The 18,098-nt window shown below is 47.9% G+C and overlaps 1 protein-coding gene across 2 annotated transcripts in view; it reads left to right on the top strand.

The window, feature by feature from the left end:
* The first annotated feature begins 1,505 nt into the window (after positions 1 to 1,505).
* Positions 1,506 to 18,098, top strand: part of LOC146333453 (tyrosine-protein kinase JAK3-like) — a 49,284-nt gene continuing 32,691 nt past the window's right edge. The window contains exons 1-7 of one of the 2 annotated variants that reach the window (XM_084826188.1): positions 1,506 to 1,583; positions 8,581 to 8,791; positions 11,803 to 11,926; positions 13,472 to 13,583; positions 14,299 to 14,444; positions 16,294 to 16,579; positions 17,551 to 17,673. In XM_084826188.1, the coding sequence (XP_084682314.1) occupies positions 8,590 to 8,791; positions 11,803 to 11,926; positions 13,472 to 13,583; positions 14,299 to 14,444; positions 16,294 to 16,579; positions 17,551 to 17,673 (993 nt within the window). In that variant the 5' untranslated portion in view covers positions 1,506 to 1,583; positions 8,581 to 8,589. Of the gene's footprint in view, positions 1,584 to 2,063; positions 2,117 to 8,580; positions 8,792 to 11,802; positions 11,927 to 13,471; positions 13,584 to 14,298; positions 14,445 to 16,293; positions 16,580 to 17,550; positions 17,674 to 18,098 lie in introns of those variants that run through there. The other variant, XM_084826189.1, reaches the window with a different exon arrangement.

The following is an 18,098-nucleotide window of genomic DNA, read 5'->3' as shown; positions in this document are numbered from 1 at the left end:
ATCTAATCCACTTTTGTTGAAGCCTATGTATAATTGCTAGAAAGCTGTATTTTCATATATATATATATATATATATATATATATATATATATACACACACACACACACACGTTTTATATGTATTCATTGCTATGGATATATATAAATTTATGTATGTATATTGAAAGAAAGAAAGAAAGAAAGAAAGAAAGAAAGAAAGAAAGAAAGAAAACAAGATAAAACAATATGCCAGTCTCATTCTGAGAGGTCCTCAGAGAGGGAGACAAGAACAATCTGCCACCTTCCTCTATCTGCCATCTGAGGCTGTTGCAGAACCCAGAGTCAGAGAGACCACGGAGTGAAGGAAAAAGAGATTCTTTATTTAATGCGCGGGCTTAAGGCTGGAATCATTTCCAAAGAGCCAGAAGCCCCGATTTATATTAGCACATTGTTTTTATAGATATTGTGACACATAGGAAACGGCTCCTCCTCCCCCTCCCGCGTGGGGTTGCAGTCCTCAACATTTCTTCTCCTAGCACCATTGTTTATAATACAAGAACTGGGTTATAGGGTAGCCGTGATAAGCAGAGAACAGCAGAGAACAGCAGAGAACAAGATATACAATCGTATGACCTTTGACAAGATAAGGAATTCCTGTGACTTGTCAGCTTACAACAATATATTCAAGGAAGAAAGAGCTCAGCAAGAACATGAAGCATGAGACTGCTTGAGGCTACTTAGTCTGACCCCCGATATGGCTGCTACATTCCCCCCTTAAATGCATAATTTCATTACAATTATAGCATTTCATTACACAAATAGACATTCTGGTTTGCGAAGCATAACACAGGACTCTTATAGCAACCTTCTTACTTAATATCTTGTTGAGCTATTAGAGCGTAGGGGGCGGCAGTTTTACTAGCCAAGACATAAAACAGATTGGTTAAACAGCGCATAAGACAAGGAATGCAAAGGCATAACAGTATCTCTATGAACAACACTGGTAGAATTAGGATGAACAATGCTTTTAATATATTCAATATATATTCAATATATATTCAATATATTCAAGGGAGAAAGAGCTCAGCAAGAACATGAAGCATGAGACTGCATGAGGCTACTTAGTCTGACCCCCGATATGGCTGCTACAAGGCAGAGGGGGCAACTCAGCTCCTGGGTGGGCCAGCCCTGACCCCCCCTGCACCTCTCTCTCTTCTAATCAAAGGAGTGTCCCTCCCCTCCATTCTCAGATATGTATCTCCCACTCTTTCTGCATCTCCTATCAGCGCTTGCAGTCTTTATTATCGCTGCTCAGCCTATGGTTTCAGAAAGCAACAGGAAACCAGTGAGAAGCTCCCAAGTTCTCTGAAAACAGGAAACCAAGACGGGTATTTTTTTCAACCCAAAAAAAATCTCATCAGCATCTCCTACATTACAACCAGCAGCCTACGCAGTTCTTAAAACTCGGAGGTGCTGTGCGCCACTGGCAGCCCATGCCCGGACCCTGGAGCTTTGGTTCCTGGCTGCAGCCTGGCTCTCGCCGGACCTCTCTCTCAGTTTCCAAAGAGGAGAAGAGCGGTCACTCTGCCAGGCCTCTCTGGAAGGTACGTTTGCAGGCACCCCTCATGCAAAAACAGAGTTGGGGAGTGGAGAAGCTAGCCTTCCCCCCCCACCACCACACACGTACTAGACATTAACAAGAAGAAGGGGGATTTAAAAAAAAAACAAACCCTGATGGTACAGAATAAAACTCGGAAGGAGGGGTGGTTCCTTGTACTGCAATTTTGCTATACAGGATAAGAGAGAGGGTACATTATTTTTACCCCTGAAGTAGCTTACATACATGAGGCAGCGGGCTTGGGAGCGGCGGGAGGGGGGCTGTTACATAGTTCAGCAATTATGGGTTTTGCACATTCAGGCAGCACAAAGAACAATAGCCCAGGATTTCCTTCCCAAACTGGTTGGAAAGGGTGGGATATGTTTTCAGCTTTTTATCTGGGGTGGAAATCCTATACTGTTTCAAGGCTCTTCTTCAGGAATCCATTTCTTTGCTTCTTTTTAGACACTGATGTACCACTCTTTGTCACAGAGACCAGGAAGAGGTTCACTATTTAAAACCGTTTATTAGGGCCTTAAGGTAATCTCTGGAAGCTGTTCCTCAAATCCACGTTCAATCTGAGGTTGAAAGGGTGGGAACACAACGGGGCCTTTCTGGTGGTGGCTCCCCTGCCTTTGGAATGCTCGCTTTTTGGCACCAAGCTAAGACCTTTCAGTTCCCCCTGCTTTTCAAGACCGTTTAAGAGCTTGTTCTTTCAGTCACTGCTGTCCTGATGGTGATTTTAGTGGCTGGCTTGGCTGGTTGTTTTTAAGCTCTTGCTTTTAGTATTGTGTATTTGGCCATTGTGTTTTGGGGGGTTGGGTTGGATTTTAAAGATTGATTGTTGGATTTGTATTACTTTTTACTGTATTCTTATTATGTTTTAACCACTTTTGTACTACGCCCAGAGAACTTGTTTATAAGATGTTGAACAAGTATAAATTAATATTCTGGCTTTAAAAAGAGAGCAAGAGAGAGAGTTTTTAGGGCTGCATTCCTATTCCCACTTACCTGGGAGTAAGACCTATTGAACTCAGCAGGACTTTCGTCTGAGTAAATTCTATAGAATTGTACTGTCAGTGTCTCTGGAAAGACCAAGGGGGCTATCTGGTTTTGTCTATGGAGAAAATTACAGTGTTTACTGGGGCAGCTACCAAAAAGACCCTGTGCTTAGTGGGGGCCAATCTAGACTTCATGTAAGATGGAAATTGGACTGGGGGGGGCATGCAGGTGGAAACATTCCCCTGAGATAATCAAGACACACAATTTAAGGGCTTTAGGACACAATCCTATGCATGTTTAGATAGGAAAAAAGTCCTACAATTCCCAGCGCTCCAAAGCCAGCCATGTCGTAGGACATTTTTCTGGCTGAGGAATGCTGGGAGTGAAGAACATAAGAACAGCCATGCTGGATCAGGCCATGGGTCCATCTAGCCCAGCATTCTGTTCACACAGTGGCCAACCAGCTGCCCACGGGAAACCCACAAGCGGGACAGGAGTGCAACAGCACCCTCCTGCCCATGTTCCCCAGCAACTGGTGTACATAGGCTCACTGCCTCTGATTCTGGAGGTAGCATGAAGCCATCAGGACTAGTAGCCATCGATAGCCTTTTCCTCCAGGTATGTATCTAACCCCCTTTTCTAGCCATCCAAAGTGGTGGCCATCACTACATCCTGTAGTAGCGAGTTCCATAGTTTAACTCGGCGCTGTGTGAAGGACTTCCTTTGATCTGCCCTGAATTTCGCTGCAATCAGCTTCATGGGATGACCCCACCGGGTTTTGGTATTATGAGAGAGGGAGAAAAATGTCGTCCTTTCCACATTCTCCGCCCCAGGCATCTATCATGTCTCTCTACAACTACAAAAGGCTGTAGGACGTTTTTCTGGCTGAGGAATGCTGGGAGTCATAGGACCGTTTTCTGCCTAACCATGCATGGGACTGAGTCCGTTTCATTAGGCGTGGAAACAAATTGGGAGCCGATGCAGATATTTAAAACACATGAAAGTATCACCCCACACCTACTGTGTATTCTACACAGCCCGAACCATTTTCAAGGGTGGCCGCATGATGACCACATTATAGTCATCCAGCCTAGAAGGTGCCAAAGTGAGAGGATCGCTGAACAGATTTCCATCAGAGCTCCAGCCGGCATTATCAATCAAAGCTGATAAAAGTGACTCTAGCTGCAGGAGCAACAGCAGATCCAGCAAAAGCAACAACCCCGGTTTTTTTAATCAGGTGCGTGGGTGTTCCCATGAGCTAGCCTGCACCTCCCCACCCAGCCCCCCACCGGGCTGCACAGTCTCACCTGGATTGGATGGAAAAGAGAAATAGACTTGGTCTCTGATGCCAGAGTGGGCCCCAAACCCTTCTGACTCTTAAGTGTTTGCAGCAGGAGGGAGCCAGAGATCTACCAGTGGATTGTGATCTGCCTTCTGCACACCCCTGCAGTGCAGTACCAAAAAGCAGTACCGAAAGGCCCCCAGCATGTCACTGCCACTCTCGCTTCTGCCTTGCATCCTCTCGTCTCCCAAGCCCACATCCTGTTAGTGTCAACTGCCCATCCTGGGTGTCACGGCACCTTTGAGGCCTGCCCCACTGCCTGGTTTGGTTGCCGTGGGCAAAGACTTCCATGGGTAGAGAAGCCAAAGGTGCATCCATTGGTTGCCTCCCCAGCACCCCTCCATGCAAAAAAAGAAAAGAGGAGGCTATTTTACAAAAGGGGAAAAATAAGACCCCAAAAGCAATCTAAGAATGGAGCAGAAGTACGCAGTAACAACCCGTCGGAAGAGAATTAATCGTTGTGTGAAAATCTCCATTTTTGCCTTTTCCCCGTCTTTTTAAAAAGTATCTTTGGAACGCAGCGAAACAACAACGAAGGGGGGAAATCATATCATAAAACATCTCAATATACAGAAATCATCACCATCTCCCTTGACACAGAGGTGGTGATGGAGAAGAGAAAAAGAAAACACCCGCACAAAAAGAGCCGATGGGGGTGGGGGGATTTTTCCGAACGTAGACATAAATATAATAGGCACCCATATGGCTTTGATGGTTGTCAGAGATACGCTCTGATGTTGTAGTTTTTTCGATTGCTTTTTTATTGTGAAATTTCAACCTCCCCCCCGACCCCAAACAATTACAAAAAGAAAGAGGGGAGGGAGAAATACACACACACACACACACACACACACACACGTACGTATATCCAGTACCCTTAAATGTAGCAAGAGCAGTGAGATCTTCAGTGCACGATGTCCACTGTTGTCAAGGATTTAGGGGTCTCCATGGTATTGTAGGCCGCCTCCGACCCTACTCTTCTATGACTATTCTGTGAGGGTACATTGCACTATCATTAATTCTATTTATTTACTGTTACATTTATGTCCCGCTTTTCTTCCTCCTTCAAGGAACCCAAGGCAGCTTACATGGCCCTCCTCCTCTCAATTTTATCCTCACAACAACCCTGCGAGGTAGGTGAGGCTGGGTGTCAGGGACTGGCCGAAAGTCACCCAGCAAGCTTCAGGGCTGAGTGGAGACTAGAACCCAGGCCTTCCCAGGCCTGGTCCAACACTCTAACCACTATACCACACTGGCTGTAGAGACCCCGCTTTGCATGCAGAAGGTCCCAGGTTCGATTCCCGGCATCTGCAAGTAAGACTGGGAATGACTCTTCTCTGTCTGAAACCCTGGAGTGCTTCTGTAGACCAGAGATAGGCAGGAAGTTGATCTCAAGATGTTTAGGCCTTCAGCTCCCAGAAGTATCTGCCAGCACAGACAGTGGCCAGGAATAGCTGGCATCCCAAACATCTGGAAATCTACTTTCTGCCAACCCCTGGTGTAGACAGTGCGAACTGGCTTGTTATCAGATGGCTCTGTAGTAGGTGGTGCCTCAGCTGCCCCAACAGGGAAGTCGCTCATCCTCGTACAAAAGAATGGTTCGTATCACAGCTGAGCAGTATAAATGGATCGTCACGCCGGCTGCAAAACAGGAGCGTGCATTCTGCGGGAAGAGATACCTCCCTGGTTTTTGCCGCCCCTCATCTCCCCCCACCCCGCCAAATGGAGGCTGCTTCAGATGTGCTGACGGGCGCGCAAATCCCACAACCCATCGTTTCCTTCTTGGTTTTCACAGTTTGCTAGTGATTGGAATGGACATCCCAGTTTGGTGTGGAAGTCCCATACTGTCAGCTGGGATGCAGAACCCCTTTCAGCCTGAGGTGAATCCCATTTTGAAGAAGTTCTCAGGGGCCACATTGCAGCAGTGGGGGGGGGCCCGAAGGCAAACAGGGCAGAGCCAAAAAACACAACCCTGCATTTGTTGCTGTTTATTCGAGTCAGGGGGCCCTAGCCGGCCTCTTTCAGTCTACTCCAGTAGCCAACTCCAGACACAGACAAAGGATTCTTTTCAAGGCTTTATTCCTTTTACAGCTTAATAACTCTATCACCAGCGACTAAGCTATGAACAGCAGAGTAACCTATGCCCCGGGTTGGAAACAGTTGGTCCCCGTTTGAACGAGAATCACTTGCAGACCCTGGACTTAGGGCTAGGGAGAGTCCCTCCCCTTTTCCCTCGGCTCCTCTGGACGCGACCGTTGCTTGCGCGCCAAACAGGCGCTACGCCTCCTTTCCGCACCCTCCATAGCTCGTCGCTCTCTGCATCTGCGTCGAGCATCCAGCCAGCCCTCCTCCCGCGCTCCTTCACTCCCAGGACCGCTATCTATGTCTGGAATGCCGGCAGGAGGAGTCTCTGCCAGCTGAAGGGCCTGGGAGGGATGAGCGCGCTCCTCTCCCACGGACAGCTGTTCCTCCTCAGAATCAGAACTGCTCTGAGGTTCTATGGGCTCAGTGTCCACCCTGACAATTTGGTCAGTCACTTCCGACTCTTCGTGCCTTCATGGACCAGCCCACGCCAGAGCTTCCTGTCGGCCGTCACCACCCCCAGCTCCCCCAAGGTCGAGTCCGTCACCTCCAGAATATCATCCATCCATCTTGCCCTTGGTCGGCCCCTCTTCCTTTTGCCTTCCACTTTCCCTAGCATCAGCATCTTCTCCAGGGTGTCCTGTCTTCTCATTATGTGGCCAAAGTACTGCAGTTTTGCCTTTAATATCCTTCCCTCAAGTGAGCAGTCTGGCTTGATTTCCTGGAGTATGGACTGGTTTGATCTTCTTGCAGTCCAAGACACTCTCAGAATTTTCCTCCAGCACCACACTTCAAAACCATCTATCTTCCTCGCTCAGCCTTCCTTATGGTCCAGCTCTCGCAGCCATAGGTTACTACGGGGAATACCATTGCTTTCACTATGCGGACCTTTGTTGTCAGCGTGATGTCTCTGCTCTTCACTATTTGATCAAGATTGGTCATTGCTCTCCTCCCAAGAAGTAAATGTCTTCTGATTTCCTGGCTACAGTCAGCGTCTGCAGTAATCTTTGCGCCTAGAAAGACAAAGTCTGTCACTGCCTCCACGTTTTCTCCCTCTATTTGCCAGTTCTCAATCAAGCTGGTTGCCATAATCTTGGTTTTTTTGAGGTTTAACTGCAGCCCAGGTTTTGCACTTTCTTCTTTCACCTTCGTCATGAGGTTCTTCAGCTCCTCCTTGCTTTCAGCCATCAAAGTGGTATCATCTGCATATCTGAGATTGTTAATGTTTCTTCCAGTGATTTTAACTCCAGCCTTGGCTTCATCAAGCCCAGCACATTGCATGATGTGTTCTGCATGCAGGTTGAATAGGTAGGGTGAGAGTATACAACCCTGCTGTACTCCTTTCCCTATCTTAAACCAGTCTATCGTTCCATGGTCTGTTCTTACCGTGGCTACTTGGTCGTTATACAGATTCCTCAGGAGGCAGACAAGATGACTTGGTATCCCCATACCACCAAGAACTTGCCACAGTTTGTTATGATCCACACAATCAAAGGCTTTAGAATAGTCAATAAAACAGAAATAGATGTTTTTCTGAAACTCCCTGGCTTTCTCCATTATCCAGCGGATATTGGCAATTTGGTCTCCAGTTCCTCTGCCTTTTCTAAGCCCAGCTTGTACATCTGGCAATTCTCGTTCCATGAATTGCTGGACTCTACCTTGCAAGATCTTGAGCATTACCTTACTGGCATGTGAAATAAGTGCCACTGTTCGATAGTTTGAACATTCTTTGGTGCTTCCCTGTTTTGGTATGGGGATAGAAGTTGACTTTTTTCTTGCTCTCTTCTGCTTCTGTTAGGTCCTTGCCATCTTTGTTTTTGATCATACCCATTTTTGCCTGGAATTTACCTCCGATGTTTCTAATTTTCTGGAAGAGGTCTCTTGTCCTTCCTATTCTATTATCTTCTTCCGCTTCCGCGCATTGCTTGTTTAAAAACAATTCCTGATCTCTTCTGGCTAACCTCTGGAATTTTGCATTTAATTGGGCATATCTCCCCCTATCACTGTTGCCTTTTGCTTTCCTTCTTTCTTGGGCTGCTTCCAGCGTCTCAGCAGACAGCCATCCTGCCTTCTTGGTTTTCTTCTTCTTTGGGACGTTTTTTGTTGCCGCCTCCTGAACAATGTTGTGAACTTCTGTCCATAGTTCTTCTGGGACCCTATCTACTAAATCTAGTCCCTTAAATCTATTCTTCACCTCCACTGCATATTCATGAGGAATATTAGTGAGCTCATCTCTAACTGCTCTGTGGGTCTTCCCTATTCTCTTTAGTCTGATTCTAAATTGTGCAATAAGAAGTTCCAACCCTGGATATTTTAGCTTAAATCTCCTACTGCCAGTAAGTGAACCTTAGGGGGTTCATGCAAAAGCTAAAGAACCGCCCAACGATTGGTGGTTGAGGGAAATGGTCACCTGGGGAGCGGGGGTGCCCATCTGGGAATATTCCTCAATCTTTCCTCATCTTAGTCCATCTGAAACCGTAAAAACTGGAATGATGTGGTCGCATCTTTGTGGTGGATGAGACCGCTAAGAGTCCCAGTCCCAGCTCAGCTATCGGAAGACATCTGTTCCTTCCTACAGGTCTGAGCGATGCTTCCCCTCGGTGAAGACACCCCATTGATTGGCCATCGGACCAACAGCCTTTCCTGCAGCAGTTCAGGCATCCTTCTGGTACACCTTTATCACCAGCCAAACTCTGCCCAGCTGGCCCCAGATACGGATGGGAGTTTATGCTTCACCTTTGGGGAGTACACTGCGGAGGAGCTATGCACATCAGCTGCCAAAGCATGTGGTAAGTTTAAAGTCTCTCTCCCACCACGCACAGACATACATATATTTCCTCAAGGTGGAGGCGATGGCGGCGTGGGAAATTTTGAAATGAAGACACTCATCACGAGAACATGCACAAACTCACACACACCTGTGTCCAGTTAGGTCTCTCTCCGTTCGTTTTTTTCCCAATCATAAATTCCATTCATCTCAAACTTTAAGAATGTCACTTGCCTTGAGTTCTGTTCCTTTCAAATTTTGAGAATTTATTTATTCATAAGTATTTTGGGGCCCAATTCTCCTGTGACTTGTTTGTATATGCATTTTTGGCTAATAGAAACATTCTTTGCAAGGAATTTTCCTAATATCATGCATTTTTGAACATTACTTTTCCCTAATATATGTATTTTGGGTATGCATTTCTATTTGTTTATTACATTTGTATACTGCCCAAAAGCCAAAGCTCTCTTTTGCTACAATTTAAACCATAAAATACAAGTGGATAAAATACAATATAAGAGTTTAAACGTTTAAAACTACAGTATAAAATAAAAACCAAAAGGAAACCTAGTACCAATATAAAGATTTAAAATACAGTAACAGATTTAAAACAGAAACTGAACGACTAAAATATTTAGTGTGACATTTTTTGATTGGGGGACTCCCTTGCACAATGCAGAGCAGCCTGAATTCTGAAGGATGGCTGAGTTTTGGTTCACATTGTAGTTCGAACATGTGAAATTAGATAAGTTTGCCTTAAAACACGAACTGAACATATTTCTTCCCTATTGCGCTTTCTCTCTCTCTCTCTCTCACACACACACACACACACACACACTCACACACACACACACACACACACTTATTAGGATCAGCATGACTGCAAGTGCATGCACGATTACTGGAGAGCCAGCTTTGTTGAAATCAGTAATGCTGACATCTAACTGCCTCAGTTCCACTTCTAAAACTTGTTTTACTTGTATGCCACCTTGGCAGGATTTTCTCCCGAAAGACGAGACATAAATCACTGTAATCAATAAATACGAGCTCACTTTTTTTCCTCCTCCCTCCCCTCCCTTTTTTCCTCTTGTCTTTTAGGTTGTGTCCTGCTGTAGATTGAGTCTTGGCTGTTTGCAAGCAAATGCAGGGAGAGAGGCAACAGAGTAGTCAAGTTGGCATGCAAAGGGTCCAGCACACAGGTTTCAGTCCAAGGAGGTTTAGGGGAAGGCAGGAGCGGTCAAGATCTAGGCAGAGGTCCGAAGGCGGGCAGGCAGCGAACATCAGGCAGCAGCAGGAGTAGTCGGGGTAACAAGCAAGAGGTCAAACACAGCAAATCAAGTCCGGTACCTTGCGCAGCCCAGAAGCAGGGTCATTAGGCAGTTGAGAAGGTCAGGGGACAGAGCATCCATCACAGGGCACGGCGCGGGAGGCAAGGTGCAGGGGAGAGGCAGGATGGACCAAGTTCCTCCACTGCTGGCTGGGTTTCTAGTGAAGGTTTTTGGTCAACGCCAGCTGGACCCGGCCCAGAGCTCATCTGTAGCAATCAGAGCGCCCTTCCCAGAGCCTACTCCTGAGGAGTCCCTTTCTCCTGAGGAGACCTCTTCTGCAGGCGAGCGGCGAGCGCTCCTTCGCCAGGCGCCCTGCTAGCCTGTCACCTGAGGCTCGGCTCCCTGGGACCAGAGAGTGGCTCAGCTTCTGCCTCAGAGGCAGAGTCCCCCTCTCTTGACAGGGATGGCCCTGCGACCACCTCCCCCAACAGCTCAGGCTCCTGTGGGGCTGGGGGCAGTCCCTGATCTGGAGTAACCTGGGCTTCTGGGACCTCTGGCTCCTCTGCTGAGGAGGACTCCTCCAGCTGGGCACGGCAAGTTGTAAGCCTGAGCGCAGGGACTGTCTTGTTCTTCTGTTGAACTGTCAGCCACTTTGGGAGCCTTCTTCAGCTTACGAGCAGGATTAAAATGGTTTAAAACAGACACAGGCATGGCTGAGCTTCAACCCGAGATCTTCTCCTCGCTGATATGCAGCTGTCTGCTTTTCGTTAGAGAGGCATTCCATCTGACAAAGTAGGTCCCCATTCAAACTGAAGTTGGACTCCTTCGAAGAAAAGGAAGGGAAAGGCCAGCCTCTGGTGGTTTATTTTCCTCACTCTCTGACTTTTCTCCATGCAAACAGGAGCCAAACTTGAAAGCCTTGTTATCCCCTCACCCACTACCCAGAGCCCGGTGGGTCCGTCAGTTACACCAGCACTCCTGCAGATGACTTCACCGCTCTGAAAAAGTCCTGGGGCTGTGATCTCCCATATCCCCCCTGCCCCTCCACGACATCACTGGCTGAAGGAGTGCCACTTCCTTCAAGCCCTGATGGGCATCTCATTCCAAAAAACACAGAGAGATTCCAGCCATCAGGAGACCTCCCTCCTTCCTGTTCATTCCCGCTAACAAAAGAAAGCTTAAGAACATAAGGAAATCAGAAGAGCAGTGCTGGATCAAACCCAGGGTCCATCTAGTCCAGCATTCTGTTCACACAGTGGCTGACCAGCTGTCGACCAGGAACCCACAAGCAGGGCATGACCACAACTCCACCCTCCCGCCCATGTTCCCCAGCAACTGGTGTACAGAGGCTCACTGCCTCTGGTACTGGAGGCAGCACAGAGCCATCAAGACTAGTAGCCCTTGATAGCCTTCTCCTTCAGCTTGCCTGGATATAATGCGCAACCAAGTGTTTGCAAGCCAGATAGTCTGAAGCCCTGTTGAAAACTCTGCTGCCATCTCCCTCCTCAACCGTCCTAGGAGAGCAAAACTCCCTTCCTAAGAGACGAGACTTTTTCGACCCTCTGTATCTGCACTCCCCTGCAGGGGAGATATAAATAGAGAGGAGGTGGAAAGGCCTCCAACTTTCTCTAGAAATGTCTGCATTCTGATTTGCAGCAACGTCGCCTTTAAAAGAAAAAGTCTAAAAACAAAATCCAAAGCAGTTTGCAAGAGAAAAATAACACACATTAAAAATCAAACCTGGATCCTTTCCTCTTTCGCGCAGGGATCCTTCCTGTCTGCCACAGCCTCTTCTCGCTGGCCACGGAGGACCTCTCGTGCTGGTTCCCCCCCAACCACGTCTTCACCGTGGACGAGTCTTTCAGCCAAACGGTCGTCTATAGGATCAGGTACTACGGAGTTCTCCAAACTAGGGTGAATCTCCAGAAAAACAGCAACGACCACTTAGGAACTGCCAAAAGAGAGGACAGAACATGGGAGCCATTTGCACAAAATGTGCATGTCCTGATGTATCGGCGGAGGTGCACATTTATAAATCACTGCTATCATTTAAATAGAATTTAAATGATAACAATTTAACATTTCACCCTTTTGCGATCTGATAGCAGGCTAATATTTGTCCCTTTTCCCCAATTGCGCACATTGTGCCTACACTGCAGGGGCAGCTTGGTGAGTTGTTGTTTTTCATGCAGTTTCACTTTTTAGCTTCCCTCAGCATAGGAACCTAGGAAGGGGCCTTATACAGAGTCCGACCCTCAGTCCATCTAGCCCAGTGTTGTTGACACTGACCGGCAGCAGCAGCTTTCCCTCCAGGGTTTCAGGCAGGATTCTTTCCTAGCCCTACCTGGAGATGCTGCTGGGGATTGAACCGGGAACCTCTGGCATGCAAAGCTCATGTGCTCTACCTCTGAGTGATGACCCCTTCCCCTCATGTGCCCTACTCAACGCGTTCTGCCATTGAGCTGTGAATCTGCCCCTCGAAATCCGCAGACGCCTTCTTACAGAGTTGGACCACTGGACCACCCAACCCAGAACGAGTTGTTTCAAGCGGAGCAGGGAGCTGAGCAGGATCAGGACCAGCCCTTAGAGTGGACATAGGGAGCTATACCTCTTTCCACCCTGCCACAGTGCTGTCACACAGAGACACACGCCCTCCCACAAAAGTTGATGCAGATCGCACCTTCGGGAGATGGGGGGCAATTTTCTTCAGAGTTATGGCAGGGTAGGAAAGGGTTAAACTCCCCTTCTTCGACCCCCATGGTCCCAATCCTTCTTTTAGTCTTCCCCCCCCCCATAGGTGCGATATGCATTTTTAAAAGATACATATAGCACCACATCTAAGATGCTTATAACTTCACATCTAATTTGATTGACGAACCGCCTTCCCTTCACCTGGGGCCCTCTGGATGTGTGGGACCGCAAGCCCCATCGTCCCCAGCTGGCTGGCAATGATGGGATTTGCAGTCCTACACATCCAGAGGGCCCCATGTCAAGGGACGGCAGCCCTAGACAAGACTTGCTCAAGTTTAGAGAAATTTTATTTATTCACTGTTTTGATTCCATCATCAATTCAGCAGATCTTCACACCCTCCTTCATCCAGGGTGAGTTACAAGGGTTACAGTATGGAGACCCATTGAAATGAAGTTAAGTCTCATTCATTTCAATGGAACTACTTTAGGTAGGACTTACATGTGATGATACCCCACGGCTTTTTTAAAAACACAAATCTTTGAAACTGCATTTACAATGAAAAGGATCTGTTCTGGGGAATTCCTTCTTCCTGGACCTCTCAGTCTCCTAGAGTTCTCACCATCTCTGTGTCCATCAGCCACCAGGGGCTCCAGACATCTCTCCTTGAGGTCCCTTTCTATTCCTTGGCCTTCAGACAAAAATGTTCTCCATCTGCCTTAATCTCCCATTCTTTTTTGGGCAGGTTCTTGTTCCCTGACTGGTTTGGGCCCAGAAAATCCTATCGCTTTGGCCTGATGGGCAACTGTGAAAACCCGGTGTTGGATTATCCGATGATCGATTATCTCTTTGCTCAAGTGAGTCCAATGACCCCTTCTCCAGCTGCGCTTCCCAACAAATAGTGTGGTACTGATAAGGTCAGACCCAGATTTAAGCTGAATCAACTGTGCCATCCTAAGCCTTCCCCACCCCCCTCTAGTCCCCTGGAAATGCTACAGTCAGGAGTCCCTGCCAAATGGAGTAAGCTAGTGGGGCCCCAGGCTGGGGAAAGCCAGTTCAGAAGGAGGCTGGGGCATAAATGCTGAAGGAAGGCAGCCTCTGCTAGGTCAGGCTCAACAACTCAAGGCACGGAAACATCAGAAGCTGCCTTCTACTGGGTCACACCCTTGTTTCATCTAGCCAAGTGTTCCCAACACTGACTGGCAGCAGCACCTCTCCAGGGTTTCCAGCAGGAAACCAGCCCTACCTGGAGATGCTGCCTGGGATTGAACCTGGGCCTTTCTGCCTGCAAAGCAGGGGCTCTGTCACAGAGGCAGGCAGGAAGTTGGTCACCAGATGTTTTGGATTTCAACTCCCAGCATTCCTGACCATGGGCCATGCTGGTGGGGCTTCTGGGAGTTGAAGTCCAAGACATCTGGAGATCTGCCTGTGACAATTCCTGGGACCACAAGACAAAATGAAAAAGGAGTCCGTGACTTACTGGGGTGAGGAACCAGAAAAACTGGTACTGTCCCTGATAAATGACTGCTGTTGGAGACTGGAGTGCATCACCCATGGACAATCCCTTCTTAGACCCGCAGCGATTTCATCAGCAGACAGATGGAGATGTCCTGGACGCTGGAGGGGCAAGAGACATGTCTCGGCTTGGCTGTGCTTGACATGTCACGGATCTCCAGGGAGAGGAAGCAGAGCCTGCAGAAGACATTCAGAAGTCTCAGGTGAGAGGGGGATGCAGAAGGCTCACCAAGGAGTGAGGTCTTGGTGTGCAGGCCAAGAGCCCATCCTGGCAAAACCTGGTCTCACCTCATCACCATGGATTAACTCTCTTTGGGTCCCATCTGACAAGGCTTTTATCGTGCTCTCACGTTGGGTCACTCATGGACGTTTGTGGGTCCTCTTCAAGACGTCGCCAACCCCCAGAGCACATCCAGCGGTATTTCCCGCTTCTTCCATGTTAAAACGATCCAGAGATAATGGGGTGTTTAAACATCCCGGATTTCCTCTACTGTGCACTGTTAAACAGCCACTAGATGGCGCTGTGTATGGGAGCCCACGGTAAATGCAGGAAGGTTCCGCACGGGTAGGACGGTGGGCAGTTTCTGTAATGTCGAGATGCTTTGTCTCCAAAAGAGAGCCAGCGTGGTGTAGTGGCAGGAGTGCTGGACTGGGAGCCGGGAGATCCGGGTTCTAGTCCCCACTCAGCCAAGGAAGCTCACTGGGTGACTTTGGGCCAGTCAGAGTCTCAGCCCAACCCACCTCGCAGGGTTGTTGTTGTGAGGCTAAAATGGAGAGGAGGGGGGTTATGTACGCCACCTTGGGTTCCTCAAAGAGGAAAAAAGGTGGGATATAAATGAAATAAATGAATGAATGAATAAATAAATAAATAAATAAATAAAAATGCCTGGCAATTCAGGATCATCTAAATATCTATGAACTGTCTTATATAGAGTCAGACCATGGGTCCATCTGCACCCTGTTGTCAACACTGACTGGCGGCAATGGCTCTCTGGGGTTTCAGGCTGGATTCTTTCCTACTCCTCCCTGGAGCTGCTGCTGGGGATCAAACCTGGGGCCTTCTGCATGCAAAACAGGGGCGTTGCCACTGAATGCCTAAAATAAACCAAGATTCCAGTCCTCATGTTCTGAATACAGGGCCATTTAAATTATTTAAATTAAATTATTCATTTAAATTAATAATTTAAATTAAAAGCTGCCTTCTGCCAGGTCCCTCTAGTTTAACACCAGTAGCAGAGGCTCTCCCAGATCCCAGACAGGGGGATCTTTTTCCTAACCCTACTGGATATGCCGGGGATCAAACCTGGGACCTTTTGTGTGCAAAGTGTGAGCTCGTCCACTGAGCTACTAAAAATAAAGTAAGTTCCCGGTTCTCGTGGTTCTGCATGAAGGACTGATTTAAACAGGAAGCTGTTTGATGCGGAGCCATGCTGGCTGGGGATGGTGAGAGTTGTAGTCTGACACATTTGGAGGCCCCAGGTTGAGGAAGGCTGTTCTATCCATTATACCGTACTGTTGCTTCTCCTCCCCACCCCCATTTTGCATTAAAACAAAACAAATAAAGATGTTTAGGCAAAGGCAAAGTGTCCCTGACTGCGTGCAGAGTGTTTACTTTCGAAAGTGAATGCTTGCCCAGAGAGGTACACTGTTGGAGGTTAGCACAGTGGGAAAGCCATCTTCTTATGCAAAAGAACATCAGATGATAAGGCAGAGAAGGGGGCTTACCAGTCGTGGGGAATCTTATGATGACGACGGTGGAAATTTGGCCCGCGGTCCCATAACTGCCGCCTTATTTTTTATTTATATATTTAAAATATTTCTTGCCAGGAGCCCTCCCAAGGTGGCATACAACAATAAAACATATAATTTATATAATTATATTATATTATATTATATTATATTATATTATATTATACTATTATAATATAATTTATTTATAAACATATAAACCTCGATGCGGCATTAAAAATGGTAAAAACACAAGAAAAACAACAGGTCGTAACCTTTCTTCCTCGCTGGTGACAGACTTGTGCTCACGTCTCCCCGCTCCAGCTATAAGACGTGTCTTCCGGAGAAAATGCGGTGCCGGCTCCAGGCGGAGAACTTCGTCACCCGGAAACGGATCCGGCGCCAGTTCCTTCGGTCGCTGCGCAAGTTCAGCAGCCTCCAGACAGAAGCGCGCTTCCTCAAGCTGAAGTATCTCATGGAACTGGAGGCTCTGCAGCAGCCCGAGGAGACCTTCCTGACCAGGGTGCCTGGCCCAATGGGAAAGGAAGCCACGCGGCTGATTCGCGTCTCTGCGGAAAATGGGATTGTGTCAAGCCACAGTGGTGCTGAGGTGAGACGGCTGGGGGCACGTTTTCCCCCACTTAGTTTGGACCTGTGGAGACAGGGCGGAGCGGGGAACCAGTTCAGCTTGTGAGAAACAGAGCACTGGAATAAAAAAAATAATCCGCAAATCAAGTGATCCTCGCTTGAATTGGTTTGGGAGAAGTATATGCTTTCTCCCCATATCTCCCGATCTGTGTACATTGCTCCTGTGATAAAAATGCCACCTTCAACCACTCACAGATCCCCTGCCGTCTTCAGTGGTCCTTACTCCGAAGTGAGCGAGTACAGGATCACAGCCTCCTGTGCAAAAATAAGGGTCAGATTTCTGCTCCAACCTTTGCAGCCATAAGGACTAATAACTTGGTGCATGTACATGCGGTTGAGCTACATGAACTGAAGACAGGCTTATGTCGTCCCAAAGAACAAAATCTGTTCATCTTTAGGACAGAAGAAAAGATCAGATTAACTCAGTTCATTTCCTTTTAGTAAATCAATACGTGAGCAATCGCCATTAGTCCAGACAAATAAACAAGTGCATCGTAAAAGGTCCTAATGACTTACAAAAGATTCTGAAATTGCATCCAATACTACAAATGGTTGCACACAGAATGACAATATATGGCGATACTCCTTTTTTACTACAGGCTTTGCAGTCATAAGGCCTAGAAACTTGGTGTGTGTGTGTGTTTTAAGGAGGCAGGGAAGACATTCTCCAAAACTGCCTTGTGGGTTTGGTACAGGCTGAAGGTGGAACAGTGACGAACTAAAATAACTGTAGTTTGCTATTGGAGAGAACAGAGGGATAGGTACATTTCCCTCTCTGTGCAACATTAACAAATACCAGTTAGAATGTGATCCTCTGCAACAGTCCTTCGCTCCTCGGGGGGGGGGGGGTGTCAAAAGACAGGCCAGATTCATTCTTCTTTTTTTCCCCAATGCCCCCCTGCACCCTCCCCCCACCCCATTCCAAACCTTCAGGCCCCGCATCTGTTCTGCGATTTCCCCGAGATTGCTGACATCACCATCAAACAAGCCAGCCGGGATGGTCTCCCTGTGGAGGACCGCATCGTCAGCGTGACCAAGACAGATAACCGGGTTCTGGTACGTGCAGGCAGTGGTGCTCGGCTCAGTCTCTTGGCTCCTGACTGGCTTCAGGCCGTTCCATTTCCTCCTGTCAGGGATGAGTCCAATCCCCTTGAGATGTCTGACAGCTCCGATTCTGAATCAGAGTTGGAACAGCTAGATCAGAGCCCAGCAGAGGGACCTTCCCTAGACCCCCAAGACGCTGGGAAAGATTCCTCCGATGGCCTTGACAAACAGATGGCCCAGGCTGAGTCACTGCCCCCTCCCTCCACCACCAGAACTCAAGTTTCTGAGCAGGAGGAAGAGGGGCATGACGTGAGAGATGCAAGGGCACAAGCAAAGAGGGAAAAGTTAGGGGCAGGGCTCAGATGCTCTGCCAGGATAGCCACTCTTGGAAGCCATTGTAGGGGGGAGCCACACTAAGGGAGGGGCATCACTGCAAA

Source organism: Heloderma suspectum, chromosome Z (assembly GCF_057233095.1).
Source record: "Heloderma suspectum isolate Gila_16-S chromosome Z, 16-S_ref, whole genome shotgun sequence".
NCBI classification, from domain to species: domain Eukaryota; kingdom Metazoa; phylum Chordata; class Lepidosauria; order Squamata; family Helodermatidae; genus Heloderma; species Heloderma suspectum.
Note: the sequence above shows the minus strand (reverse complement) of the source record. Positions and strands in the feature narration are given on the sequence as shown.